A 26622-nucleotide genomic window follows, 5' to 3' on the forward strand; every position below is an offset into this window, starting at 1 on the left:
GTTATAATCATAATCTAAAAGTTTCATGATCGTACGTCCATAAAAAAAGTTATTAAACAATTAAGTTCTCATAGTAAGCGCACACTGCAGCCCATGCGTGTGTATGTGTGTGTATGTGTTTGTGTATGTGAGTGTGTGTATGCGTTTGTGTCTGTATGCGTGTGTGTGTATGTATGCCTGTGTGTGCGTACGTGCATGTGTGTGTGTGTGCGTGTTTCTTGTGTAAGCTGAAAGATGCGAAAAATTATTGAAATATCTATTGCTCCAAGGGTTCAGGGGATCTCGTAGTCGAGCAGTCTCGACTAGAGCTTTCTTACTTGTTTATATATATCTTATATGTATTCCACTTCACGAATATATGTTTAAAAGGCTTTACAGCTTTCGACAGTTTATTAACTGTTTCTTTCAAATTCAAAATCATCATCAAAATCCCTCTTAAAGTCCTCTTATGGAAAATTACTAATTTGTTCCATAATTGGAAAACTCAATCTTACTTAGACGATCTGTTTAAATTAATATTAACAACTAAAAAGTTATGTAGAAAATAACCGTATAAAAAGCAATCTATTGAAATTATGAACTTGAAATTTATATTCAACTTTAATCAAAATGCTAAAGTTCGTAGTTAAATTTCTAGTTTCAGTTTAATAAACAACTTGATATTGAGTAATAACTAAGAAGTTGCTCGCAATTATTATTATCTTAGTTGGTAATAGATGATTTATAACAGTGTAAATATGATCAGTAAAATTTATGATTATCATATGACAGCTTTTGTAGGCTGGGATAGGCATTTTATGGGAATTCAATTAAATTATCAACTATGAACTTCATTCGTATTTCTAAACCCAACTTTGACTTTATGTAGATACACATACTAATAAAAACTGCAACCTGAAATCTGTGCGTATGCAATGAGAGTTCCAATCTTTAAGCCCAACAAATTCACAAGGGACAATTTTTTATGACGCACTTTGTTAAACGACATGATGTGGTATGCGTAAGGTTTGCGTAAGGGTGAGAGGTAGCTGGGAAATGCCGGCGTCATAGCCAAACATGATGCGATTTTTTTTTTTTTTTTTTTTGTTTTTTGTAGCAACCCCAACACATCTAGATTGTGTTCTTATCGAGCTAACAACTTTAAGCATTGACCGTGGGGACGTGGGTCAGTTGTTTTTTTAGCTGCTTGTTGACTGGACGGACATCAGAAACACTTTTGTTTTATCGTGAACGATGATACATCAGCCATCAAGTTGATTAACTCACATGGAATGTGCCAAAGTGCCGAAAATCAAATTAAATTGCCTTGATGCGAGTGTTTGTGACATATCGAAGTGGGTTATGAGGGAGTTTTGTTATGAGATACTGCTACTCCGTTTGATTTATGCATTGCAAATCGATAGTTTGTGTTGGTCCTTAGGGTAAAGGGATAAGTGTCACATGCACAAAGATGATGGGATGATGCACATCACATATGAAAATTTGATGAAATTCATAACAAGTTGACACTAGGCGGCTTAGGACTGCTTGGTCTTTATATACTTCTGGTGCTTTAGCTCGAGGAACTTAAAGACAGACTCGATGGCTGCAGAGGAGGTCCATTCGTGTTCCGGATGTCCAGCCGATACACAAGTTAAATTCTTTTCTTTATCACCATGTGTTAGATCCGTATCGAGTGGCTCAGTGCTGGAGACCCAATTGCAGGTTACATCCAGAAAGTATTTTTGACAACCAGCGGGCGGATGGCCCACTGTGCCATCGGTTAGCGCAATGGCAAATACTTTTTCTTTAAAGAACTTTGTAAACTTCTCCGCCTGCCACAAACACAGTATTACTATAAAGTCTATTTGGAATACTTCTTCACTTACCAAAGCTTTACACACGGAGCCGCCGAAGCTGTGGGCCACTATGGCCACACTCTCGGGCTGCGACGGCATGATGATATGCTCCCATACGTAAGCGGCATGACTCATTGAATTCTCTAAACCTTTGATAGGCGTGCGCTTGCCATTTATAATACGTGTGGTGTCATTCGTATTCGTTACGAGTATATCATAACCCAGCTTCTGTGCGCGTTGTATATATGGCAGCTGTGTGCCGTGCTCCAGAGAGTTGTTTATAATCAATCTAGTAGAAAAGAAAAAGATTAGAAATGAGCAGCAGTGAGAAAGAATCAGTCAGTCAGATAAATAGACCTATGGTTATATATACCTACCTTCTTGCCCATTGGCCGGCCAACACATATCCGCTGCCATGGATGAGCACAAGCAGCTTCTTCGACTGGGCCAGAGGTTGCGGCTGTGTGAATACGAATGTGGAACGCTCAATGGGCTCTCCAATGGGTATATAGGTTCTCTTTAATCCATTTTTCTCCAGTAGCTCATATACTATATCGGGAATCTGATTGGCTAGTTGCTCGTAATGCTCTTGATTTGTAACCGGATTGTCGCTGATCTTAAATTCATAAGGCAGATCACCGGGCTTTCCGCTAGCTGCATCAATTTTGCGGAGTTCACCAGCTGCATAACCATAAGTGTAAATGAATGTCTGACAACTGTAATTATTTGCATAATCACCTTCATTGAATGCGTATCCAAATTCCCGCAAACGTGCAATTGCTTCCTGACTGCTGTTTGTACACGGCTCCGACATGGTCCTGCTGTGACGACTATGAATAGCAGCTATGGTAATGGATTTGATGTATTTAAAGCGCCGCCACATACTTAATGTAATGTATGTTACTTACTTAATAAAAACTTAGATTTATTCGTCAAAAGACCGGCGCAGTTGACAGCATCGATACCAATTTCAGCTGTTTACAGCCTGGCATCTCTGTGGCGGCATATCGATAAGCGCAGTTCTTTTTCATCGACAAGGTCCATTCCGGCGCCAATATTAAATTACATTTTCATTATTTTCGTAAACCTTAAGTTTAAAAACGGCATAGTAGCTAATTTCATTTATATATTTTCGACGATTTTTTAAAGCATATATTTTCAACGAATTTGTGATTTTTTAAATATAAAGTTTTGGTTCTCTGTAACTTTTCCAACGGTACTTCTGTAGCTCAGAGACTGCATAGCCACCCTGGAATTAAATATTAGTTCATAATAATAAAATAATTGAGTTTTTTTTTGTAGATGCAACACACCAATGTAACCAATATACTTGTTCTAAAGGATATAAAAGCATATGTATGCTTATCGCGGACGGAAAACTCGATTTTTCCAATTTAGTTCAAATGAACCTTTTATTGAACTACTTTTAAAATTCATTACATCAGCTGTTCCACAAGATAACAAATTTGGCCTAACAACGTTCATTTCCTCAAATTTAGGCCGTAGGCGGTAAATGTTTAGAGATTTAAGCTCTTACATTTATGATTTTGTGTATATTTTTCTAAATCTTTTTGAATCGCATTCAATACTCGTTGCAGTCCAACTATCGAAAGCAAACAAGCAATCAGCTGTTCTGTTTCGTTGGCAGTAATCGATATGTCATCGTTAGCGGAATCCAAACAACAGAAACAGAAACGGACACATCGCCTCAATTTGTTGATTGCATCCACTGCCAGTTCGCTGCCACGCTGCCAAAATTTAAAGTTATAAATGCAAAAAACGGCGTACGCATTCAGGGATTTGGAAAACTCGCCACGCACCATGCTAATGCGTGACTGGCGTACCGCCCTGCGTACGCCAAGCTATCGAATTGGCAATCGCTCGGTCCGGTTTAATTATCACTTTGCATTGCTTGTGTTTTGTGCTGTGGTTCTAGTATTACTCTTTATATACGCGCACCAAGGCAGTCGCAGCTCCTCCGATGGTTACTGGCTGCGCTCCCAATATGCCAGTGAAGCCACCTCTGTGCTCTCGATACCCTACAACTCAACGTATCCATTGACGCAGCCTCTGAGTGTGCAAGGCGGCGTTATCAGCTATCGGATTGCTATGATAGCAGATCTAGATACCAGCTCGAAAGTTGTTAAGGGCGACGGCAGCACAACGTGGCGAAGCTACCTAAAGAAGGGCTATCTCACGTATCTGCCAAAGAAGCATGAGCTACAAATAAACTGGGATGCAGGAGCACCCACAGCCTTGGAGTCCTCGTTTGCGCTGAAAGGACGTGGCATGGAGCTCTCCGAGCTAGTCACATTTAATGGAAAGCTGCTGAGTTTCGATGACCGAACTGGGCTTATTTACGAACTGACCAATGACAAGGCCATACCCTGGGTAATACTGCTCGACGGTAATGGCCACAATGCCAAAGGCTTCAAATCAGAGTGGGCAACGGTAAAGCAGCAAACTCTGTATGTGGGCTCCATGGGCAAAGAATGGACAACTAGTATGGGTGACTACGAAAACAATAATCCCATGTATGTCAAGGCTATCAGCATGGCAGGCGAGGTGCGATCCATAAATTGGGCGGAAAACTATAAGAAACTGCGTCTAGAATCTCTCCAGATAAGCTGGCCCGGCTACATGATACACGAGAGCTGCGCCTGGTCAGAAGTTCACCAGCGCTGGTATTTTCTGCCACGTCGCTGCTCTAAGGAAAAGTGAGTTTTGTGTACGAGCATTCTAGCATTAAATAAATGCTTTCTGCTCCATAGATATAATGAAACCATGGACGAGCACATGGGCTGCAACATTCTAATCTCTGCGGACGAGCACTTTAATGTTATAGAAACAGTCAAGTTGGATGCTGCCAATACGGCGCCTACTCATGGTTTTTCCAGCTTCAAATTTCTGCCCAACACACAGGATTCCATAATCGTAGCACTCAAATCGGAGGAGCTCAATGGCAAGACATCCACCTTTGTGACGGCCTTCAGCGTGGAGGGCAAAACATTATTGCCAGAGACACGTGTCGAGACGGACTATAAATACGAGGGCTTTGAGTTTATATAGCAAAGCGTCGCTGCTGTAATATTTCGTGTATATAGTGTATTATCCGGTATATATATATATATGTTTATGTATATATATGTTAGCCTCAAGTTTATATATAGCTTAAATATTAAGTTGTCAGTTAGGAGATGCTCTTAGACCAATGCCATAAATTATGCTGTTAAAAATACTCTGTTTACAATGTGAGAAGGGTTTATTAGCTTGGAGCAATGGCTGTCCGCTTATTTAGTATTTCGTTTAAGACAAAATTGCAAATTTTGTTTATTCTTAAATTAATTTTTGTTAATCACTGACGTGGCGCGAAGCTAAGGTGCCTAAATTACTAGCATAGAAAAAAGTTCATTTATTAATATTTTTCAACAATGTTTATTGTCTTGTAAAGATACCATTTTATTTCTAATTGATGTAGATATTGCGATGTCTCGAAGACTTTGACAAGGTTTCAAATTTCAATTAAAAATGAACAACTTTTTGTCAAATAGGTTTTTATAACTTCTTAAAAAAATTAAATTTATCTTATAGGAATAAGAGTTTTTAAACGGAGAATTATCTTATAAAATAATGTCTTAAAGACCTTTACATCACAGAACATTTCTAATTAATCTTAAATAATTAAGTTAAACCACTATTAATGAATTTTAATAGATCGATTGCTCCTAGACTAGTGACAAGTATAGATAATATATTAGGCTTTACCGTTTTACGTAAACAGAGTATTGTGCAGTCGGTGTGCATGCAAAATTATCTTTTTTGTTTTGACATGAATTTGGAATCTTGTAATATATACGTAGCGAAAGCCAATTTATAATTTATTTGAATACAATACGTACAAAACATATACAAAAACAAAAACTATCACACTATTACGATCTAGCTATATTCTTTACACTAATTACTGATTCTAGACCTGCCACAACCAAATCTTCATTGTCGATGCGCCCTTCGCTGGCACGCACCTCCAAGCGATTGGCATTATGATTGACATTCCATAGTTTGGGCAAAAATTTGGGCTGCATGGTGTGTAAAAAGTGTTCCCGCCACAAACGCTCCAGCTCGACGAGACCACCGAGCTTATCGCGATATACCTGGACGACCTTCTTGCCGTGCTGGCAGTACTCCTCGTTGGGCACACGGCAATCCAATTTGGCGGCCTTCTGCAATAGCTCTGGGGTTATCTCAGTGACATCTTTATAGTAATCCAAAATGGTCTTCTGCAACTGTGCAACTTTTTGGCTGGGCATACGATCGCTCTGCATCAACAGAGCCTTCCCAGCTAACTTCACGTTTCTGAAAAGGATTACGCATTAGATTGGCAAGCAGATGGCAATTATCCATACCAACCTGAGTTGCTGATCATCATGGTACTTGGAGACGCCCTCGCCATGGCCGAATGGTGCCTCGCAGGTCATTGCGAGTTTGTTGCGTATCTTGTTGTCCGATATATTGCTCAATTGGTGGCAGCTGGGACAGAGCAGGAGTATGTCGTGGGATGTGTGTGATTTCATAACAACCGGAAAATGTTTGCGATATTCGCGTGGCACGACATTCTTTCGTATATAGGCATCTCGACGGCCGCATACAACGCATTGATTCTCCTTGGGCGTCTGATAGTAGCGGCCGACGTCTCCTACAGCTCGACCTGCCGGCTCAAAATTCAAGCGCACTGTGAACGGCTGCTCGCTGACCTGAGTGCCTAGATTCTGGTTCAAATACCATGAGGCCTTGCGACGATCAATAGTGCAGAGCAGCTCGCCATCGGGCGCCTCCAGCACACAATTGTCATAGAAGGCCTTGGACTGAGTGCCCAGATTGCGAACTTGCTGCTGTTGCGGCTGCTGCTGCTGTGGCTGTTGATGCTTCTTGTTACGCTTGGGCTTAGACTTGCTTGTTAGTGGATGTGTGAAAGTGCTTGTCGATAGGGTCTTGCCGAGGCCAGAGGCAAAGCCTTTAGTAAAATCTACATCTAGAAATGGCTCAAGTTTTGGACGCAACTGCTTGAATTTCGGAGCACGCCAGTCCCAAAAGGTACGTGGTTCCAGATCTTTGGATAACTTCTGAAAAATAGCAACAGCGGCCAGTGCATCATTGGCCGCATAATTAAGCTGTGCGGAATCCAGTTGTGGAGCCTCCCAGTTGGAGCAGGCGAGACGCCAATTCTTGTCGAGCGCAGTATTGAGATGAGTTTGTGATAGCTTGCCAAGGCCCTCGGCCTGGTGCCCGGCCATGACAGCCATGTAGCGCAAATCAAAGGTGCTGGCAACGCCAACACCATAATCATGTGATAGCTTCATAGCGTCGTCTTGTGGTGCGACGCCTACCTTAAGCACGGCATCATCCTCGAGCAATTCGCGCAAATCCTTGGGTATTTGCTTCATGCAGCACAAGCGAAATAGGGCGCAGAGGCCCTTGTGGGAGCTCAGCTGCAGCAGAGCAACAGGTCGACGTGTGCCGCCTACAGTAATCCATTCACAATCAAAGCCCATCACTTTAAATGACTCGCAATGGCTGCAGATATGTGGAGGCATATTTTCATATAATATTATTTCAATTTACGGTCACTTACCTCTTAAGTTCATTTAGAATGCGCTGTGACTCGTTAACCGAGCTGATAACTTCAATGCGTTTGTGCTGTAGCTGAAAGGCACTGCGTCCCAATACGCCCCAAATCGATTGCCTGTACCGCACGAGCACATAAGCCAGGCCAAGACTAGCAGCGAGCAGGGCCCAGCGGTTGATCTTGGTGTTACCGGTTTGGTTGCTCATGGCTAAGTCGAACTCGAAAAGTGTTGATGAAATTACCAAATATATCGAAATTACAATAAACTACGCTCCCGATTGACCGATAAAGAATGTAAACGCAGCCTACTCGCCGTGCTGCCCAACAAAAATTTAAATGATATATAGAATTGTTTCATAAGGAGCCACGATTTTGCGTCGCATACTTTGATGCTAAATATTTTTTGAAATCAAAGTTTAACTAGAGTACTTCGGTACTCTATTATGTCACGAACTGAACTTATACATTTTCCTATGTAGCTTAAGCAATCGATAACAGTTTATTTTTCTGTTCACTTGATAAGCATTGTTCGTTCGAATTCGAGCAGACTGGCAACCTTTTTAACAGTCACTGTTAACCGACAGCGCGGCCAGCTGTTAATTAATTTATAATATTGTGCGAGCCTTAATCAAATGATTGTGTATGAAAAACTGTATAAAACTATAATTAATAACAACTATTATTGTCGGTAAACTAAAACAGTCATGTTAAGTTAAGAAATGTTGTATTTTCGCAGCAGTAGCTGCATGCTTCCAAAAACACCGCTGTCCAGTTGAAAAATCGATTTTTCCAGCGCAATCAAAAAAGAAAGGTAACATAATTCAATAACGGTACTTTGTGACGCTTTGTATCTAACTTTTAAAATGCTTGCAGAATGTGTCATTGAATCTAAAAGTAGTTTAGTTTAATTAAGAAAGCGGCAAAATGCCAGAGAATTTGGAATTGCATCAATTTGAGGACGGAACGCGAGCGGGAGATATATCAAATCAATGGATGGAACAGATTAAAACGCGTGTAAATTGCCCGTATTTGGGAATCATACTCGCTACGCTGTCTTCGCTATTCTTCTCGCTGTGCTCGGTGATTGTTAAGGGCCTGGTTGATGTCAATCCCATGGAATTGGCCTCGTTCCGCTTTGTGGGCGTTCTACTGCCTACCATCCCAATACTCATCTATACCAAGCAGCCAGTATTCCCGGAGGGCAAACGTGTCATCCTCCTGCTGCGCTGCTTCATGGGCACCACGGGCCTGATGCTCAGCTTCTATGCGTTTCGGCACATGCCCCTGGCCGATGCCAGCGTCATCATCTTCTCCACACCTGTGTTCGTTGCGATCTTCGCAAGGGCCTTCCTCAAGGAGCCGTGCACCCTCTTCAATGTGCTGACCATCAATATGACGCTCCTTGGCGTGGTGCTAATCACTCGGCCACCGTTGGTCTTTGGCGAGGCGACGCCGGATCTGGACAGTGAAAAGTATTCGGATAAAACATATGATATCTGGGGACCAGTTGCTGCCATATCCTCGACGCTGTTCGGTGCCAATGTCTATATATTGCTGCGCGCTCTGAAGAATCTTCACTTCTCTGTGATTATGACAAACTTTGGAGCGATTGCCCTCGTATACACTCTGATTGTGTGCGGCGCGATTGGCGCCGTCTGCTGGCCAAGCTGTGGACGGGATCGCTGGCTCGTCGTCGTCTTGGGCATCTTCAGTTTTTTGGGCCAGATCCTGTTGACGCTCTCGCTGCAGGTGGAGCAGGCCGGTCCAGTGGCCATAGCACGCTGTGCCGATATCGTATTTGCCTTCATCTGGCAAATCCTCTTCTTTGGCGAGGCGCCCAACGGGTATTCCCTGTGCGGCGCCCTGATGGTCGTCAGCTCTGTGATTTTGACGGCCATGAAGAAATGGGCGATGACCTTGCCACGAGAGTCGTCTCTGCGTAAGCGCTTGCGTCTCATACTGATGGAGTAGACCAAAATAGTTGCTGTAGCTGTAGTGGTTCATGTAATGCTTTAGTTATTTTAGTGGTTTCTCAAATCATTTCAAATCTCAAATCTCATTTGGGCATTGGGGAACAATGCTCAACCAACTACGATACGAATAACTAATTCATATACACGACTTAGACTTTGGATTATTGATAGAGCTCAGCTTAGTACTTAAAGAAATAGACGCATTATATAAATATCCACATCTTTTACATTCATATATATATAGGCATAAAGTTTTAAAGTTCGAGCGTGATACTCATACCATCAACAAATATTCATACATACATATGACTATGATATATATATACATAAATCTAATGGTTTAGTTTAGCCAAATTCATTGAGTTGTTGTTTTGTACATTGTTATACATGCTTATACTAAAGTATTTCGACAAACTCTTATTAATAAATACTAATTTAAAAAGAAAAGTCCGTTAATTGGAGTTTTGATTTCTAATCGTTGTAGCTTCTTGAGATTTCCCATAGAGGGTGCTACCGTCGCAGCTGCGACAACAGCTGTGCGAGTTTCGATACTTGCCTATTCGATTCGTGTTTCATGTTTCGTGTGCATTTTAAGTACTCAGTATTTTCAAGCGGTTAACATAGCGCAACTTTGTGTATAAACTGTTAGCAGAGCGTCGTCGTCACTGGTTATCTTAACGGAGCAAGTGCATTAAAGCAACAGAATAAACAAGCTTATACTCAAAATACGTCTACAGCAGGTATGAAGCGACAACAGATGCTGGCCCTTGCGATAAATGTATACATAGCGAGTCAGTAGTACTTTTGACGTCACATCTTCATGTTTGGGTCATGCAAATAACAGTTGATTAACATAGCGCAACCTCTCAGTGTAAATTACTCTGTTAGCAACGCGTCGGCGCCACCGGTTGCTACAACAAAAAGAAGTACTCGAACGCAATAAGTACTCATAAAACAAACAAAACAACGCAATTGGCCGGTGAGCAAAGGAAACAACTAAAATACAAAATTAACCAACCAAATCTCAAAAGTGTTTGATGTGCTTGTGAATACATACATAGTGTGCCTTGAACTTACATATGTCGATAATATAATTATATTTAAATACATTGAAAAAAAGGAACACTACGCAAACAGTAAACAAACACGTTGTACATTCGATTCTTTTTTTACTCGGGAGCTGCAGCTGTTGTTGTTCATCTTCTTCATATTGTGACTCATGGGCCTAGAAACCCAAATCGGCAATCACCGCATCCAGTTCATCCTGCAGATTGGTAGCTCTGGAGCGCACCTGTGAAATTTGATCCTGCAAATTATCCACGTTCGCCTGCAGCAGCACATTGCACTTCTTCATTGCTGCAAAGCGACTCTCGTGCTTCTTCACGCGCGGCTCCAAGTTGCTCTTCTTGGCGGAATTGGGAGCATCCTACAAGGAAAGAGGTAAGTCGACATATATGCATATATGTATATTTATATATGTATGTAACTATATAGTATGACTATGGACTTTGGTGCTTGTCGGCGTTACGCATCTCCCATATATATTGTTTTATATGTTTCAAAATATTTTTTGTTGCACTCACTTCTGCCTCGGATTCACTGTCCGGTTCTGCTTCGCTCTCCTCTGATTCGGATTCTTCTGACTCCTCCTCGGACTCTTCCTCTTCCTCCTCCTGTTCCTCTTCGGCTGCCTCCTCTTCTTCTTTGTCCTCGGCATCGATCTCGTCCTCGTCCAGCTTCATCGATGCGGCCATCTTTTGCACCTCTTTCTCCAGTTTCTTGAACTTTTTGTTCTCCTCTCTGCCGAATCGAAATCTTAATAACGAAAGCATGTCTTTATTTATAAATGCTTACTTGAGTATAACATGATTCTTCTTCATGGCTTGCTTCAGCGCATCCTTCTCCTTCTTGGCCGCCTCCTCCTTGACCTTCAGTTTGGTTAGCTTGCTGCGTAGCACCTTCACCTCCTTGCCCATTCGTCGCTCGCGTCGCTCTGTCTTCTTCTCCTCCGGCTCATCGGGATCGCTCTCGCTCAACTCCAGCTCCAGTTCGGGTGAGCTGTCGCGTCCGAAAAGTGGATCGCTCGGTCTTCTCGAGCCATCAAATGTGCCGCCCTACATTCACAATATGTATGAGAGCATTAGGAAATCTCGTCGTCACTGGCTAGACCTGACCGACTCCAACTATGGGCATTACCTTATGATTGCTCCCCTTCTCACCGTAGTAATCATCGTCCTCGTCCTCGTCGTCGTAAGCAAAGCGAAAACTAATGCGCGGTCTGTTAGTGCTTGGTGTCGTATTTGCCTTATATAAACAGCAATTGGGTTGGTTAAATCGGTTAATGGTTTTAGTAAGCGGATTCAGAGTAGAAGCCGAAAGCATTTGTCTTTGTTTGTCTTTCTGTATCGATATTCTTAATATTACCAAAATAGTGGATGTGTATGTCAAGTGCGCACAACATTATGAGGCGCTGCGAAGGAGAGAAGCCGAGAACATAGTTGGGGTTACCGATGGGAAGCTAATCATATAAATTGGCAGAAAGGCAGAGAATGGGACTTGTATATGAGAAGAAAGTATAGGAGAGAATGCAGTAATAATTAAGAGATTTTTGAGCACATAGTTGGGGTTACTAATTGGAAGGTAAATATCAACTGAAGCCTGAAGAATCACATAGACAAGCATATTTGAGAGCGAAAAGGTCTTCTATGTGAGAGCAATATATTGGGAGAGAATGCGCTAATAAATGGGAAGGAGAGTGCGATAAGCAATCGAAAGGTTTAATAGAGAATGAGATCGATATAGTAAGAGATGAGATGTACATAAAATGAAGAAACGAATGATATGAGAGACACGTATGCATAGTGTATAAGCAAGGTATAGCAAGTGAAGGCTAGAGAGAGAGTGAGAGAGGTAAATAGCGAATGGGTGATTGAAAGCGCTAAGATCTAAACAGTAGATTGAAGGAGCAACCAAGGAGGTGTTATGCACAGTTAGACGTAAGAGTAGAAACATGCGATGTAGAGGAACATCAATTGATGATAGACAGAGAGCAGGGAAAGGGAAAGCGTGGTCAGAAAGAAGCTATGGGAAACCAAAGAAGTTTATAGAGGGGCTTAGTTGACAAGAGATGAAGAAAGCAAACAAGAGAGAGCAAACTAAAAAGGAAAAGCGGGACTCGAGCAAAAACAAATTGTAAAAAACACTTCAATAGATAATGGCGCTAATTGGCGCTGGGAATATCAGCAACCCGCATTACGTCTCAGCAAGCCCCCCCTCGAAGGTATCAAAAATGTGTGTAGTGTTGTCAGCTGATGTGTAATTATTTATCGTGTGTGCTGCTACAACTAGAACAACAACAACAACTACAGCTACAACTACAAGTACAAGTACAATCATTGCGAAAGCGACTAATTGCGATTGCTTTGTTAGCTGGTTTTTTAGATGATTTTCTTTGGCTGTTTGCATTCAGGCTGAGCTGTCGCTCGGGAGGCGGCGGCACAGGCGGCGCTGAAAATGTGGATACATGTGTGGGTTATGACCCCAACAAGAACAACTGGCTTCAACTGAGTTCGACTAGAGCAACAACAACAACAGCTGACAACACACACGCGGCATGTTGTGCGACTTGTGCCACGCCCGCCCCCGCCCACAGCGCCTGCCAGCAGGATTGGGCTGTCGCTTACCTGCAAAGCAGCTGCCAATTTGCGCTCGAGCAATTGTATCTGTCGCTTTTGTTCCTCGATTTCTGTTTTCGCCTCGACTAGCAGTTTGCCCGTGTCGTGATAGTTCTTCTCCACCTCCTTGGAGACCTTGCGCGCGTCCTCGACTTCACGTTTCAGTGAGTTGACATATGCCTGCTCGGATGTGGGCGTGGGGTCCATGGTGGCTACAATAACATTGGAGCCATACTCCAGATTCTTTTCGCGCGACTTCTCACGCTCCAATTCCGTCTCGAGCGTACGTATTTTGGCCAAGAGCTTCTTGTTCTCACGCTCCTGCGCCTCACGGTTGCGCAGCTCCAGCGCCAGCATCTGCTTGGTGCTCTGCAAATCGTCACGCAACTTGTCTATATCGTCCAGTTCATCGGGACTCTCCTCATCGATGGACATGGTCGAGACAATGCTGGGCCTGGAGCTGCCCGCACCACTCGCCGACCCACTGTTCGCACTGTTCAGCGCATGGCTGCTGGGCGCCTCGCTCAGCATATTGACCTTGGACAGGGACTTGTGCAGCTGCTCCTCGATGGTCATCTGGCGTCGGAACTTGCGCAGACCCTCCAATATGGGCTTGCTGCGATCGTTTGTCTGCGTGGGCCTCAGTCGAACGCCGCCCTGGATTTGCTTGAGCAGCTTGTTGTGCGAGTTGTCCTTCTCTGTTTCATAGATGAATTTATCGTCCACTTTGGTCATCGATTTGCATGTCAATATGGGCTGAGATCTGCAGTGAAAGTGTCTCGAGTTAGCTATCAAATGGCTAAAGATTATTTTTTTTAAATTTCATTTTGTTAGCATTTCTTTTGGTTCATCTCCAAGTATTTTTATTTTTGTTGATTTATTTATTTGAGACTTTTCTGAATTCTAACAAATTTATGATTCTTTTTATAATACTATTTTGAACAAGTTTCTATGCTGATTATTTTTGTTAGCTATACAACAAAATTCAAAGTAAATTCTTTTTGTAATACTTAAATTTTTATAGCCCATAAATTTTTTTTGTGAACTCTTTTTAAGCTCTTTCAATCGATTTTGGGGTTTTTTTTTGATTCTACATATATTAAAAGTTAGCTGTGCTCATTTTATATTTTTTGAGCTAAATCAAACTTTTAGCTATTATTTTATCACTGCGCAAATTAGTTATGATATGAGTTATTGTAATAACTTGCAAATGAGTTCTAATATAAAAAAAAAAAAAAAAAAAAAAAAAAATAGGTTTCCAATCATTCTCTATATATCCAGAACAACTTTTTAACCGTCATAGCTCAGCATAAATTGATGCGATTTTTTAGCAGTTCGCTCTTCGGTTCTCATTGCCTGCTCAGATTAATTTGAATGCCAAAGGATTCCGAAGGATAAAGTGAGCGGCTATTATTTCTTAAGCTGGCAGTTATACAGCGTTTGCACGGCGCGACTCACTAATTTGTAATCGATTGTTGGGGCTGACCATTCATTCATTTGTAACCCCGCATCGAGCACCGAGTGAGCGGCTAATGAGTGCTGCTCACCTGTCGTTGCATGCCACGTGGCGCAGCTTCTTGCCGCTCTCCACCTCCTTCATCATCTCGGACCAGTCGGGCCGTCTGCGTGGTCGTGACCTGTGTGAGGATGAAATAAATGATGGTTTAGTCTCAAGTCCTGAGATATGCCTGGGTGCTGTTCTTGCTTACTTGAGCTTCTCGAGCGTTTGCTTTTGCGTTTCGCTGAGCACCCGCTTCTCGCCGGGCGCCAATGGCGGTGGGGGCGGTGGTGGAGCCTTTGGCACCAACGAGGGCAGCGGCGGTGGCGCTGGAACTGTAACGGAAATATATGGAACGGATGGTTAGCTGCGGGTTTTTACCAAGTAGGAGAAATTGCAGATGAATGGTTTAGCAATTTCTTCAGCTTTTTTCTTTTCTTTTTTTTTTCTTGTTTTTATTTAGCTTGTTTTTTAGCGTATAAATCGTTTAGCGCTGCGTGCACTCGCGGTTATTAAATATAATTTTAATTTAATGAGTTTGCAATTTGTGTCAGTTGCTGTTCGCACCAAGTTTGCCCCCATCCTCCCCGCCCTCTCTCCGCCTCTTTGTAGCTGCCGGCCATACATATCAATTGAGTTTGGTTTAATGTGGGGTGGACTAGCTTTACGTTCCAATTCTTGCGTCTAAAGTTTCACTGCATTGGCAGAGATTGAAAAGTTACTGCCGTGGCGCAGGCTCAACCCTCCTCCCCTCCCCGCTGAAGTGGAGCTAGTCCAGAACCCAATTTGTTTTATTGCCTTAACACCTCCTGCGCCACTTGCGTCGCCCTTCCAAAACACCAGCCACACTCTGTGGCGCTGCAGCAGACGCAAACTTTGATTGCATTCGATATACTCTTTATTTACAGGGTATTCGCATTGTGTAGTCAAAGATGTGGCGAAGCGGTATCTATGTAAATATTTAATCTGTTACAGTCTCTTGACTTGAGGTTGCCTTTGCCTTACAATATGCTGTATCAATATAGATCATCTCTCATTTAATGCATTATGTAATGCATAGTGCATTTATTATTCGTTAGGCTGATCTTCTGTATTCCTCGTTTTTTTTTTTTTCTTTTATAGCTTTCGTCTTTGGTGCGTTGCGCTTGGCTCGCCGTTGGTTTTGGTTTTGGTTTTTGGTTTTTGGTTTTCAGTTTTAGTTTTAGTTTAGTTGGTTTTAAAGTCTGTGATGCGCACTTGCCGGCCCACATTTCTGTTAACTGGCCCAATTAGCTTGTAATGTTTGCTGCTGCCAGCTGTTTCGTCTCTAATAAATTTCCAGTTAAATTGCTGGCCTAACAAGTTGCCAAGTTCCACAAATCTCTCCCACTGCCACCCACCGACTTTTGTAACCAACTTTCTTCCCTTTGTAATTAGCAATTGAAGGAGTTTCTTCTCAATATACATATATATATATATATATATGTGTGTGTGTGTGTGAGTATCTATACCCGTATCGTCTGTGCGCACTTTGTGTACAATACTTTGCATTCTTTGCAGTTACTTTTTTTCAGTCACGCCCCCGACCAGGTGGCTGGCTTGCCGTTCGTTGTTGTTGTGCGTCGCTCATTGTTTTTTGTTTGTTTCTTAAAAAAGTGCAAAAGTCAAACAACTGTCGTAAGACAATGGCCCTGCGCGAAGTGATGAAAAGCTGACAAATCTGTTAATTAGCTTTGTTTGAGTAAACCCAAAGCGAGTCTCTCTCCCACAACCCCACCGCACTCAGCTCAGCCAGCCAACAAATCTGCCCCAATCCGCACTTTGGCAAGCAGCTTTGCCCCCCTACTTATAAGCCTTCAGCAGGCCTCCCTGCCTCTCTACCTCTCTGCCTTCCTCCAGTCTGCTGCCTGGCTTTTGCCTTAACTTGCTCCCATTCGCTCGAGTCGCGCCTGGCTGAATCTGCACTTAATCTTTAAGTGGTTGGCTGCCTCTTTGTGGTGCATTAGATGCTGGTCTCAGTCCTTTTTCTCCCTCTATATACACAAATATATATATTGGTATTGTATGTATATATATGTATATATGTACATACTCTGCACCTGGTGCTTGAAAACTAATCCAATGAAATCAGCGCCAAACTTGATTATTGTCTGGCAGTTACCCGGCTGCATGTTAATGTCCCTTGCCGCTCCACCCACGTACCATGTGCCATGTTCCGTGTGCCGGCGTCCGCGTCGGACGTCCTTGCGCCCCTTTCTCTTTTTTGTGCGCCATTTGTAGTCACTGATTAAAATACGTGGTCAACTTTTTGGGCAGCCAATTGAGCGCTCGTTTAGTAAGTTTCGCTTAATTCGTTTTAGTAATTTATGGCAAAGCTCTGGCACAAGCGTCCAACCTAAATCAGTGCACACTCACACTCACACAGACACAGACACCCTCTCGCAGACGGTAGCCAAAGACCAAGAGTAAGAAAGAAAAAAAACTTACTCAAGCTGAAGCTTGTGGCGCACCCATAGCCAGATAAAACTCTTCATTCATTCATTCATGTCGACAAAATTATTTCTTATTTAAATAAAATGCTGAGCAGCGTCTCCAAGTTGATGCTACCCACTTAATATACCGCAAGAGCCCGCACTTACAACGACGCCAAAATGAATAGCGGGGTATGTAAACATAAATTTTGTGTAGCTCGCCCTAAAACATCAGGCCAGACCCACTGTCGCAGCTCCTTGATACTCTCTCTCTCACTTTCGCTCTCTCTCTCTCTCTGTCTCTTTCTGTCACAACCCACATTTTGTTATCATCAACCGAGAGAATATTCTATGCATGCACACAAATGTTGCCGTTGTCATTGAATCACGCTGTGCCTGCGGTTGGGGGTGGTGGTTGCGCTGGGGCTGGGGCTGGGGGCATTAGCATGGACTCCAGTTTGATGACTGACTTTGTTCGCCATTGTCTGAGCTTTGTGGTATGATGAAGCGTCGCTTGGAGAGTCTGCCATATTTTACAGTACCTCTGCAAGCCACCGACCCGCATGCTGACAAGCCCCTAATCCCAGGCTGGCTGCCGGCGCCCTGATTAACGTTTTTCATCTTGTTAATAACTATATATTGCCTGTTCATTTGTGACCAACTAACAAACACTGAGCAACATGGTTAATATTTTAAAATATCTCACGGCTCGTTCCATATTTAGATTAACTTTAAGAATGGCGCGCTCAATAGATTACTTGATTTCAGCCACAATTCCGTATTCCTCCGATTGTCTAATGGAAAAACGGAAGCAGGGAGCAGGAAGCATTCCAATGATATTTAATATAGTTCTCATGAGTAGTGAATATATACATTTATCGGTTCTCTATATGATTGTTCTCTTAGGAATTCGTAGAAATCATTTGAGCTTATTCTCATGCTTGGCTGAACATCCGTGTGTATTAAACAATTGCGAATAGCGCCCAAAGCAAAATGAATAATAATTACGCTCTTAAAAGAGCAAGCGACGGAGAGTGCGCATAATGCACGCATATGGCCCTAATATATGGCTAATGAATGTGAAACATTACCAACATTGAATGTGGTTTAATAATTATTTAATAAATTATTAACATCAGCCGGCAAGCTGCATTAAAGTTGTTCCTTAAAGGACCTCATTATAATCATTTTCGGCTAAGGTAAGGCCAACCTCTGTGAAACATTATTAAATTAAACATTGTTTAATAGTTGTTCAATAAATTACCACAGTACTCCACTTGATTCCACTTGATTAGAACTTTATTCCTACATATTTCATTTGGTTTCTCTTGTTAAACACTCTGTTAATGTCTAATTCATCTCTAGTGATTGTTCATAACACATTTCATGAAGTCAGTCAAGCAGTCCTAACAGGTAATTTCAACTAATGTGCTGCAATTATTTGCTTATTGGCCCATATTACTGTCGCTTAGTGTAATTATTGACAAAAGTGAATGCGTTAGTCAAAATTTCAAAGTGGCCCCATCATCTTTTATGTCCCTGACAGACCCAAGCTCGTGCCCAATGGCTGCACCTATTGAAAGTTCACGTTTCTAATGCTAGCCAAATAAATAAAAAACAAAATGAGCGAAGAAAATAAGAAATGAAAGAAATGAATATAGCACACAGCCGTTACATGTTTTTTAAACACAAACACACGCACACACACCCGGACATCTGCGTATATGTAAATGTATAGAACAGGCTCATTTAAATAAAAGAAAAAATATATATATACTTATATATATGTATATATTTCTTTTTTGGCCACTCGCTTGTCCTTTGAAGACATTTGCCAAGGCTTTTTAGCCGCCCAATTTTTTATATATTTTTTTTATTTTGTTCGTTTTCTCGTTTGTTTCATTTTTTTCCTTTTTTTTTTTTTTTTTTTGGTGCGTATATTTGAATATAAATGGCGCATTTAGTTCGACTATATCAAGCACATGCCCATATATCTTGGCCAGCTTTTGTCCTTAAGAGTAGGAACTGCTCCAGTTCTCTCTGCCCCTGGATTGCGCTACTGCTATTGATAGTTGTCGGCTTTAAGGGGCAGTTCGGAGAAACAAAACACAAAAACCATCTAGAAAGTGCCTTTTCCACTCATCTATCCTCATCTGGTTTTAAACATTCCACTTTATGTTGTAGTTTTGACACAATGAGCAATAATCATGAATTTTACTTAGACCATAAAAAAAGAGATGAAAACACCCAGAAAGTCGGCCCAAGACGTCGTCCGAGCACATTAAATAAATGTTTTTCTTTGCTGTCTGCATTGTTGCCTTATTTTTTTTATTTATTTTTTTGCTTAGCTTTTTATACGCAATATCCATGGCAAATAGTTAAGAAATTGGGTATACCGATTTTCCTTAGTCCCTAGTGTTTTCTCAGAATTATAAGTTAAAGCTAAGATTTGGATATTTAACAAGTATAAACAAATTTCACATATTTTCGAGCACCTCTAAATATTTTCATTATTTATTATCACCAATAGCTCTATACACACGTAATCAGATAAACATCTCCTAGTAGAGGGGTATCTGCTAGTCGTAAGCCTCACTCGCATTTATTTTTACTTCTTTTTTCTGCTGGCATTTTTTTATGCGACAGCTTTAAAGGACAAACGTTGGGCACAGCGGTTACCATTTCGTTGAGTGACCTGCCCATGTCTTGCCTTTTCTCCCTTCTTCTTCAACCCTCCCTACCACCCCCACAAGCTAACTGCTTCGAGCTCCGCTCCTGCCGTCACAGTTGCTTTTGTTTGCCTGACAAAGATTAGGACGCATTTGCGGTCACGTTATTGCCCACTGATTAGGACATGGTAGCTGCCGGGCTGTTAGCCGAACCCTCGCCGCACACCTTTGCCCATAGATACCCTTTGCGGTTTGCTGGCCCTTAATGTGCTTTACACTTCATATTCTGGTGCCCCTCCAGGGAGGGATTTCGTTTTTCAATTTGCCAACTTATGCAACTCACTGTGATAATTCTCAAATTGAGTATTAATATTATTGCACGCCTGCAGCCAGAAAGTGCATTTCGAATATTACAAGCTTTTCAATTATTTGGAAAATTTCTATTTCATCCTTTTCAGTTTTAATAATTTTTATTCTGGCCTCTTTCGAACGGTGGGTGGGTAAACAGTTTTGCGCCTCTTTCGACCCAATGCACAGCACTCACTAAAAATTTAATAAATAAAATATGTTATTTATATTGCTTTTCAGCCCTCTCTCTCTCTCTTTGTGTGTGTGTCAGTGTCTATCTCCCCGTTTGTCTGTCTTTGTCGTTTTTGTTTGGGCACACATATTTTGATGAAATGTTTCCATTTTGTACCTATATTCATACGGCTACTACGCGATGCTCATAGATATATTTATATATTTATACAAACGCCGCTTGGTGCGTTTTTCAGTTGGACCTAAGTGGACCCATGTGCACATTTACATACATACACAAATGTATGTATAAGTAACAGGTATGCACACCTACAAGGGATGTAGCTAGCCTAGAGATGGTCTCCTGACTGCAAATATTTTGTCATGCATAATAAAACTGCAAAACAGAATTGCATTTGCTTCGCATACCAAAACATTTCTTTTTTCTACATATTTTATGTGATATGTTGAAGTCAGGAATGTCCTTTGGTATGAATGACAAACATGCAGCTTGGATCGTGTGAATAACGGCCATGTAACACATATTGGATAAGTATATCAAGGCAAATTTTTAAATTGTTTTATCAATTTTCATTTGATTGACGATAGAAAGCAAAGCTCTTTCAAATTACTTTAATACTCAATTGTCAATATGAAGCTATAAGCTTAAATTATTAATGATGGTATATTCTAAATGTGTACACTAATATATTTTCGCTCACGCACCCATCCCTAATTTGCTAGACACTCATAAGGCATACCTGCCACAGTACATACATATATAAAAAAAATATCACTCATACGCTACGTTTGCCATGTCCGCCTGTCTCTTATATTTTATTCATTTCGCAGTGACGTCTGTCGGCCTTGTCTTTACGCCAACATATTAATGCCCCCTTTCTATAGATAAGGCTAGAGCGAGAGAGGGAGCGATAGTATGTGGGAGAAAGAGAGACAGAGGTATGGGAGAGAATGAGACATTCGGAGGCTGGCAATATAAAGGCCAATGCGACAAGTGCACACGGCCAATTTCATTGATATATTTATATATATGTATATATTATTATTATATTCTATACTTTATATTATATATTATATCTATTTAGTATTTGAGAAATGCTCACTGCGCGATTATTTTGTTTTGGATTTTTAGGCAATTAGCGAAGCATCATAATCATATTTACAGCATTTTTTTTTTTTTTTTTTTTTTGGCGATCCATTAGAGTTGTTAATCGGGTATTTAGTATCCGGAGTAGTGCGGTTCGATCTGTTGCGCTGGCTCACGATCGTAACTTACCATTTTTGATGCTCGGTTCGCGCTTTATTGAGGGCGCTTTCCTCAGGGTTTTGGTCTTGAATTCGGGCTTGGGTTCTTCTTTGGGTTCTTTGAGTATTTCATCAACTTTGGGTACCTTTTTGAGAACTGGTCGGATCTTTAGCAGATTATCGGTGCTCTTGCTGGGCAGTGGCTTCTCCTCGCGCTTCACATGCCTCAATTTCGGCTTCTCCAGCTTGAAACGCAAACGTCTCTCACGCTCCTCCTCCGTTTCGCCGTCGACAGCTTCGTCGTCATCCTCGGCCGCTACCTTCTTCATCGATTTGTCACGCTTGACTACAACGCTGCGCAATTTGGGTTTCTCTAAGGTGAAACGTTGTGTTAACTCACTTTCCTCCGGCTTCTTGTTGATCGGCGTCGGGCGCAGCTGTGCGGCCTTCTTCACGTGCTCCGGCACCGTGGCATCCAGCGTGGTGTCGTCATCGTCGTCGTCGTCATCGTCGTCTTCCTCATCCTCGTCTTCGCTTGCTTCCTCCTCGGTCTCTTCTTCAGTTTCAGTTTCCTCTTCAGTTTCCTCCTCCTCCTCCTCCTCGCTTTCTTCCTCCTCTGAGGAGCTTTCGGGCGGCGGCGTTGGCTCCTTCTTCTTGGCTAAGGGTTTCTTTGTTACCAGATTCGCTTTCTTGACCGGCTCCGGCGCTGATTTCTTTACCGGCTCGGCAACGGTTTTCTTCGCTGGCTCCGCTTGCTTTTTGGCCGCTGCTGTCGTTGCTGCTGTGGTCTTCTTTGCGGACTCTACGGTTGCCTTCTTGGCCAGCTCAGGTGTCTTTTTCGCTGGCTCAGGTGTCTTCTTAGCTGCTGCTGCTGTTGCTGTGGTTGTAGATGTTGGTGTTGCCTTTGCTTTGCTGTTGGCTGTTGATGTTGCTGACGCTGGAGCTGCTTTCTCGCCATTTTCCTTGGCGGATGCAGCTGCAGCTGCCTTTTTGGCCCAAGGCGTTGTCGCCGGCTTTGTGGCTGCTGCCGCATCCTCTTTGACCCATGGTGGGCGAAATGTGGTGCGGCCAGTGCTGCTGCCAGCACCGGCGCCGGCGCCAGCTGCGCTGCCAGCGCTTGTTGTTGTGCTACGGGGTGTCACGAAGGGCATTGTGGGGGCAGCAACTGTTTTCCGTTTTGTTAATTCTCCAGAGGTTGTTGTTATTGTTGTTCGTCTATTTGCACACACTTTTTAAATAATTTTCTGTAAATTTGTTGTTGTTGATGAAAACACAAAACTTTGCACATTAGCACCAGCACAGAGCGAGGGGTGCTCAGGGCGTGGCTGGCTCTAGACTTGGCTCACTTCACACTTGTCCAAAAGTTGTTTCTTTTTGTTTTTTAAATTGCCGGATTTTTTTATTTTTTTTTTATTTTTTAATTTTATTTTATATATATATATTTTTCTTCTGATTTTCGTTCGTTTGTTGTTGTTGCTGTTGTGCTATTTATTTAAATTTTCAGCACTGTGGACGATGAGCAACAGCTGTTTAAAATATTTTCAATTCTCAATTCCGTGTATATTTGGGTATGTTTCATTTCGTGAATTTATTTATAAATGCATGCGCTCATTAGCTGGGCAGCGCATTTGTTGCCTTTGCTGTTGCTGCTGCTGCTGCTATTGTTGTTGTTGTTTTTTGTTTCTGTTAGCGTATCTGTTTTGGCCAAAATAGAAAAGGAAAAACTATGCAAAAAGTAGGCCTTTGTGTCATATAGACACAAACGCCGTCTAAACTGTTCAAATTAGCCAAATTCCTCTCCAGCTCTAACAAGTTTTGTGTGCTACTCAGTTGTATTCCATCTAACAAAGGCTGCAATAACAACAACAACAACAATAGCAGCAGCAGCAATGGCAACAAATGACAGCGAACAATTTGCTATGCCAATGTGCCTCTCCTCCGATATGTAAAAGGCGAAAATATTTAATTTTAGGTTCTTTGTGCCAGCGAGAGCAAAAAGCGTCGGGAGAATATAAAAAACAAAAAAAAAATCAGAAAATTCAAAAAAAAAAAAAAAATCCGTGCTCACTCTGACGCTTGCGTCTTTTGCCTCGTTTCACAAAGTATACAATGAAACGAAAACGCACGCACACACATATACAAACTTACACACACACACACATAAAAGAGAATCCAAAATAAAAAGCAACAGAGAAGAGAATGAAATGTGAATTTGTTTCATTCCATTGCCAGTTTCCATGGTTTTCCATTTTTTTTTTTCTCAATTTTTTTTCATCTCCATTTCTCCAATTCGTCCAACGGCCTTTTGCAAATTTTTTGTTTCGTTCTTTTTTAAAATTAAAACAACAAATTTTCAGTTTTGCCTTCGCTTTTGGAGGCGTTAATTAAACATGACATGCAAATATAAAATTTTTACTTATAAATATGCCGTCATTAGAGAGGCGGAATAATATAGACGACGCGACATAAAAGCCTCTAAATCCTAATGGCCAGCAATTTTGTGAGAAATTTATTGCAATTAAGAAAAATCGGATTTTAAGAGGAAGCTAACGATATTGAAAAGCTCTGCTTTAAATAACGCTCAGTTGATATTTTTGACATTATTAAGAGAAACGTGAGATTCAATATTGCATTCAAATACAATTTAAAAGGAAAATGTTATATATTGATTTATTTTCAACAAGTTTTTTTGGAGAGAAAAATTGGTTGAATTCTGGATATAATTAGAATGTATGTGTCATATAAAGGAAATGTTATTTTTAAATTATTTTTCTATTTTTCAGCAGCAAACTGTTTTTAATTTAAATATATATAAATATATATATTGTATATATATATTGTATTTGTATTATTTTTTTATTTTTTTATTTGCAGTATTTCTTGTATTTCTTGTTAGTTTGTCTGTCTAGTTTTATCGGAGGCATTGGCTATGCAAATCTGTTTGTGGCATGCTGAGCATTTTGCTAGATTTATTTATAAATATAATTTGCTTTGATTTGACTTTGTTTTTTTTAATGATTTTTCAATATTTTATTTGACTATTTGATTCGGCTAGTGCAGCTGCAACGTGCAGTTGCGGCTGTTTATAGACAGGTTTTTCCTATATATTACACAGAACGCCTACACATACACGTACACACACACGCACGCGCATGCACACGGACACACACACACACAGTGGCACAGTGGGGCAAATAAACACAGAATACGGCGAGACACGGTTTAGCTACAATTGTGTTTGCTCGGCACGCAGCGCCTATGACGGCGTTTCAAAAACTAAATTCATGTATTTTTAACAGCACGCTAAATGCTAGAAATTTTCGAAAAGCACAACAACAACGGCAACAACAAGAAAATATAATTTCGCTCTCAGCGCAAGTTCTCTGCTCGCTCTCGTGAAAATATTTTGAAAAAATGAAATTGAAAATTATTTTGGCCGAAAAATATAAATATTTTTAGCCATTTGCTCGGACGGCCGAGAGACGCGCAGCCGTTTTGACCTTATGGCAGGTGCAGCATAGTTCAATGGAACTGGAATTATGAATATGTATGCATATAGTATATATAATGTATATATATTCGTAGCAGCTCAAGTGTCTTGCTTGAGTAGCCGGCGTCTGCATTTATAACGTTCAAAGGCGAAACGTTTATCATTTAATTTAAGCACATTAAATGGGTCTCAATTACGCAAGTTTCTTGCTAAGGAAACTATTTAGGTGGGTGGGTATACACATGTTGTTGTTGTTTTTAATTTTTGTTATTAGTTGAGGGCGTAGTACGTCTTACCCTGTGATAAAAACCAATCTTCTAGAAAATCCAAACCCATTATTGCTTCTGTTCTTTTGTATTCCTGTTAAATATGTTTGCTTTTCTTGGACTCTTGAGGTTCTTTTTGCAATATTTACATTGTCGCAATCGCCCAGTTGTTTCACTCCTCTATTCTCGGTGTTCTATCTGCTGAATGCGTCTGACATTTGCGTTCGACTGGGATTGAGCGATTTGCTATCGTTTAGTGCGTGATAAATTTTATTTTTAGTATCCAAATGATTGCATATCGATTAGTTGAATTGCATTCGCGCAGTGTGAACCAGTGCGAGAAGTTCTGAAAATGCAAAAACTCTGACCAGTTCAGCAGAATACTTTAGGGTAAAGTATGAGAAATGTTGTTTTAGAAGTTTTAGTAATCAAAAGTTGAATGATGCTAATAAAGTACCTTCAACTTCAAACATAAATTTAGAAACATATTCGCAACTGTAGAAATAATACGTAAATAAAACAAATAGTTAAATACTCTTGACCCCAAGTCAAACTATGAGTATATAGAAATTATTAGTATATAAAAAAGATAGTTAAACTGGACAAGATGTTGCGTGCTATAAAAAGCAGCTACGACATAATTATCTGCCATAAAACTATGCTAAGAACCTACTGAAAGACTTGGGGGAAATAAAAGAAAAAAGTAATTAAACTTGAAATAAAGTGAATTAATGCAAGAATAGCAGTAAAAACCGAAGGCGACAAAGAGTTGACAAGTAAGAATCGACCGGGTGGGAGGCAGCAGATGGGTTTGCCAGATAAGCAATGGGAATAGTTTAAAAAGATGGGTACATTAAGTATCGACGCGAAGAAAGAAAGAAAAAAGCAAGACAATTGAAGTATAAAAAAGAAAACCAAAAAAAAAAAAGGAAAAAGGAAAAAAAAGTAGGCCAAGGAATTCAAGTGCAAGCCATAAACCGATTGAAAGGAAGAAATAAAGACCGAATTTCCGTTAAAAAGAAAAGGAAAGAAATGACAAAATGCGGTAAATGTAGAAAAATGTGATAAGGTGCGGCAGTCTGAGTTATGCAGCGAGGAAAGATGCAAAGGGAAAAAAGTGGGGAGTCCATGACTTCCGAAACTAAGGAACGACAGAAAGCCCAAAGAGAATGTATAGCAAATGCCATTAAGGAAACTCAGACACCTTCAGAAGACGCTGGCTCTGAAATTGAGCTCACATAATTTCAATTAACTTCAACGGGCTGGCACTCGTTCTTCAGTGTCAAATTACTGAAATATCTAAAATAGATGCAAATTCAAATTGACACACGTTCGACCGCCCGCACACCCGCT

General features: G+C 41.1%; 6 protein-coding genes across 14 annotated transcripts in view; 3 read left to right on the forward strand and 3 right to left on the reverse strand.

Annotated features, from left to right (window-relative positions):
* Positions 1-567: 567 nt before the first annotated feature.
* LOC6574505 (FAM172 family protein homolog CG10038) lies at positions 568-2855 on the reverse strand. 2 transcript variants are annotated; one of them, XM_002000512.4, is made up of 5 exons: positions 2747-2855; positions 2577-2681; positions 2216-2519; positions 1869-2127; positions 568-1814 (listed from the first exon to the last, which is right to left on the reverse strand). In XM_002000512.4, the coding sequence occupies exons 2-5, from the start codon at positions 2650-2652 to the stop codon at positions 1518-1520; spliced, it is 936 nt and encodes a 311-aa protein (XP_002000548.1). In that variant the 5' UTR covers positions 2653-2681; positions 2747-2855; the 3' UTR covers positions 568-1517. The 2 variants fall into 2 exon arrangements, with proteins under 2 accessions (XP_002000548.1, XP_043864033.1); XM_044008098.1 differs by lacking the exon at positions 2747-2855 and having other exon boundaries at positions 2577-2737.
* A 600-nt stretch (positions 2856-3455) lies between these two features.
* LOC6574506 (apyrase) lies at positions 3456-5708 on the forward strand. The gene is made up of 2 exons (XM_002000513.4): positions 3456-4555; positions 4610-5708. Exons 1-2 carry the CDS (start codon positions 3609-3611, stop codon positions 4905-4907), a joined length of 1245 nt encoding a protein of 414 aa, XP_002000549.1. The 5' UTR covers positions 3456-3608; the 3' UTR covers positions 4908-5708.
* LOC6574507 (exonuclease 3'-5' domain-containing protein 2) lies at positions 5692-7942 on the reverse strand. Its single transcript, XM_002000514.4, has 3 exons — positions 7471-7942; positions 6249-7412; positions 5692-6194 (listed from the first exon to the last, which is right to left on the reverse strand). The coding sequence occupies exons 1-3, from the start codon at positions 7668-7670 to the stop codon at positions 5771-5773; spliced, it is 1788 nt and encodes a 595-aa protein (XP_002000550.1). The 5' UTR covers positions 7671-7942; the 3' UTR covers positions 5692-5770.
* Positions 7943-8026: 84 nt separating this feature from the next.
* Positions 8027-9887, forward strand: LOC6574508 (solute carrier family 35 member G1). Its single transcript, XM_002000515.4, has 2 exons — positions 8027-8275; positions 8338-9887. Exon 2 carries the CDS (start codon positions 8389-8391, stop codon positions 9433-9435), a length of 1047 nt encoding a protein of 348 aa, XP_002000551.1. The 5' UTR covers positions 8027-8275; positions 8338-8388; the 3' UTR covers positions 9436-9887.
* Positions 9888-10504: 617 nt separating this feature from the next.
* On the reverse strand, positions 10505-25512 carry LOC6574509 (FK506-binding protein 5). 8 transcript variants are annotated; one of them, XM_002000516.4, is made up of 9 exons: positions 24644-24790; positions 21545-23039; positions 14821-14944; positions 14659-14748; positions 13121-13874; positions 11634-11741; positions 11292-11551; positions 11021-11237; positions 10505-10863 (listed from the first exon to the last, which is right to left on the reverse strand). In XM_002000516.4, exons 2-9 carry the CDS (start codon positions 22662-22664, stop codon positions 10663-10665), a joined length of 2874 nt encoding a protein of 957 aa, XP_002000552.1. In that variant the 5' UTR covers positions 22665-23039; positions 24644-24790; the 3' UTR covers positions 10505-10662. The 8 variants fall into 8 exon arrangements, with proteins under 8 accessions (XP_002000552.1, XP_015022965.1, XP_043864030.1 ...); XM_015167479.3 differs by having other exon boundaries at positions 21914-23039; positions 24644-24789; XM_044008095.1 differs by having other exon boundaries at positions 24744-24761.
* The window catches only part of LOC6574511 (trichohyalin), a 32112-nt gene continuing 16289 nt past the window's right edge, over positions 10800-26622 (forward strand). The window contains exon 1 of the mRNA XM_015167483.2: positions 10800-10877. The gene's annotated coding sequence lies outside the window, so the exon portion shown is untranslated. The remainder of the gene's footprint in view (positions 10878-26622) is intronic.

Source organism: Drosophila mojavensis, unplaced genomic scaffold (genome assembly GCF_018153725.1).
Source record: "Drosophila mojavensis isolate 15081-1352.22 unplaced genomic scaffold, ASM1815372v1 contig_231, whole genome shotgun sequence".
Classification (NCBI taxonomy): Eukaryota; Metazoa; Arthropoda; class Insecta; order Diptera; family Drosophilidae; genus Drosophila; species Drosophila mojavensis.

Bases quoted from the DNA above. Each gene is read 5' to 3' on its own strand.
- LOC6574509 (XM_002000516.4), bottom strand. From the start codon at position 22,664: ATGCCCTTCGTGACACCCCGTAGCACAACAACAAGCGCTGGCAGCGCA. The intron at 14,945-21,544 runs GTAAGTTACGAT...TTTCCGTTACAG, and splicing joins CGAACCGAGCATCAAAAATG to TTCCAGCGCCACCGCCGCTG. The intron at 11,742-13,120 runs GTAAGCGACAGC...TGTTTATATAAG, and splicing joins AATTGGCAGCTGCTTTGCAG to GCAAATACGACACCAAGCAC.
- LOC6574508 (XM_002000515.4), top strand. From the start codon at position 8,389: ATGCCAGAGAATTTGGAATTGCATCAATTTGAGGACGGAACGCGAGCG.
- LOC6574507 (XM_002000514.4), bottom strand. From the start codon at position 7,670: ATGAGCAACCAAACCGGTAACACCAAGATCAACCGCTGGGCCCTGCTC. The intron at 7,413-7,470 runs GTAAGTGACCGT...ACATATCTGCAG, and splicing joins ATTCTAAATGAACTTAAGAG to CCATTGCGAGTCATTTAAAG. The intron at 6,195-6,248 runs GTTGGTATGGAT...AATCCTTTTCAG, and splicing joins CATGATGATCAGCAACTCAG to AAACGTGAAGTTAGCTGGGA.
- LOC6574506 (XM_002000513.4), top strand. From the start codon at position 3,609: ATGCAAAAAACGGCGTACGCATTCAGGGATTTGGAAAACTCGCCACGC. The intron at 4,556-4,609 runs GTGAGTTTTGTG...TCTGCTCCATAG, and splicing joins CGTCGCTGCTCTAAGGAAAA to ATATAATGAAACCATGGACG.
- LOC6574505 (XM_044008098.1), bottom strand. From the start codon at position 2,721: ATGTGGCGGCGCTTTAAATACATCAAATCCATTACCATAGCTGCTATT. The intron at 2,520-2,576 runs GTGATTATGCAA...ATGGTTATGCAG, and splicing joins TGGATACGCATTCAATGAAG to CTGGTGAACTCCGCAAAATT. The intron at 1,815-1,868 runs GTAAGTGAAGAA...TGTTTGTGGCAG, and splicing joins GCTCCGTGTGTAAAGCTTTG to GCGGAGAAGTTTACAAAGTT.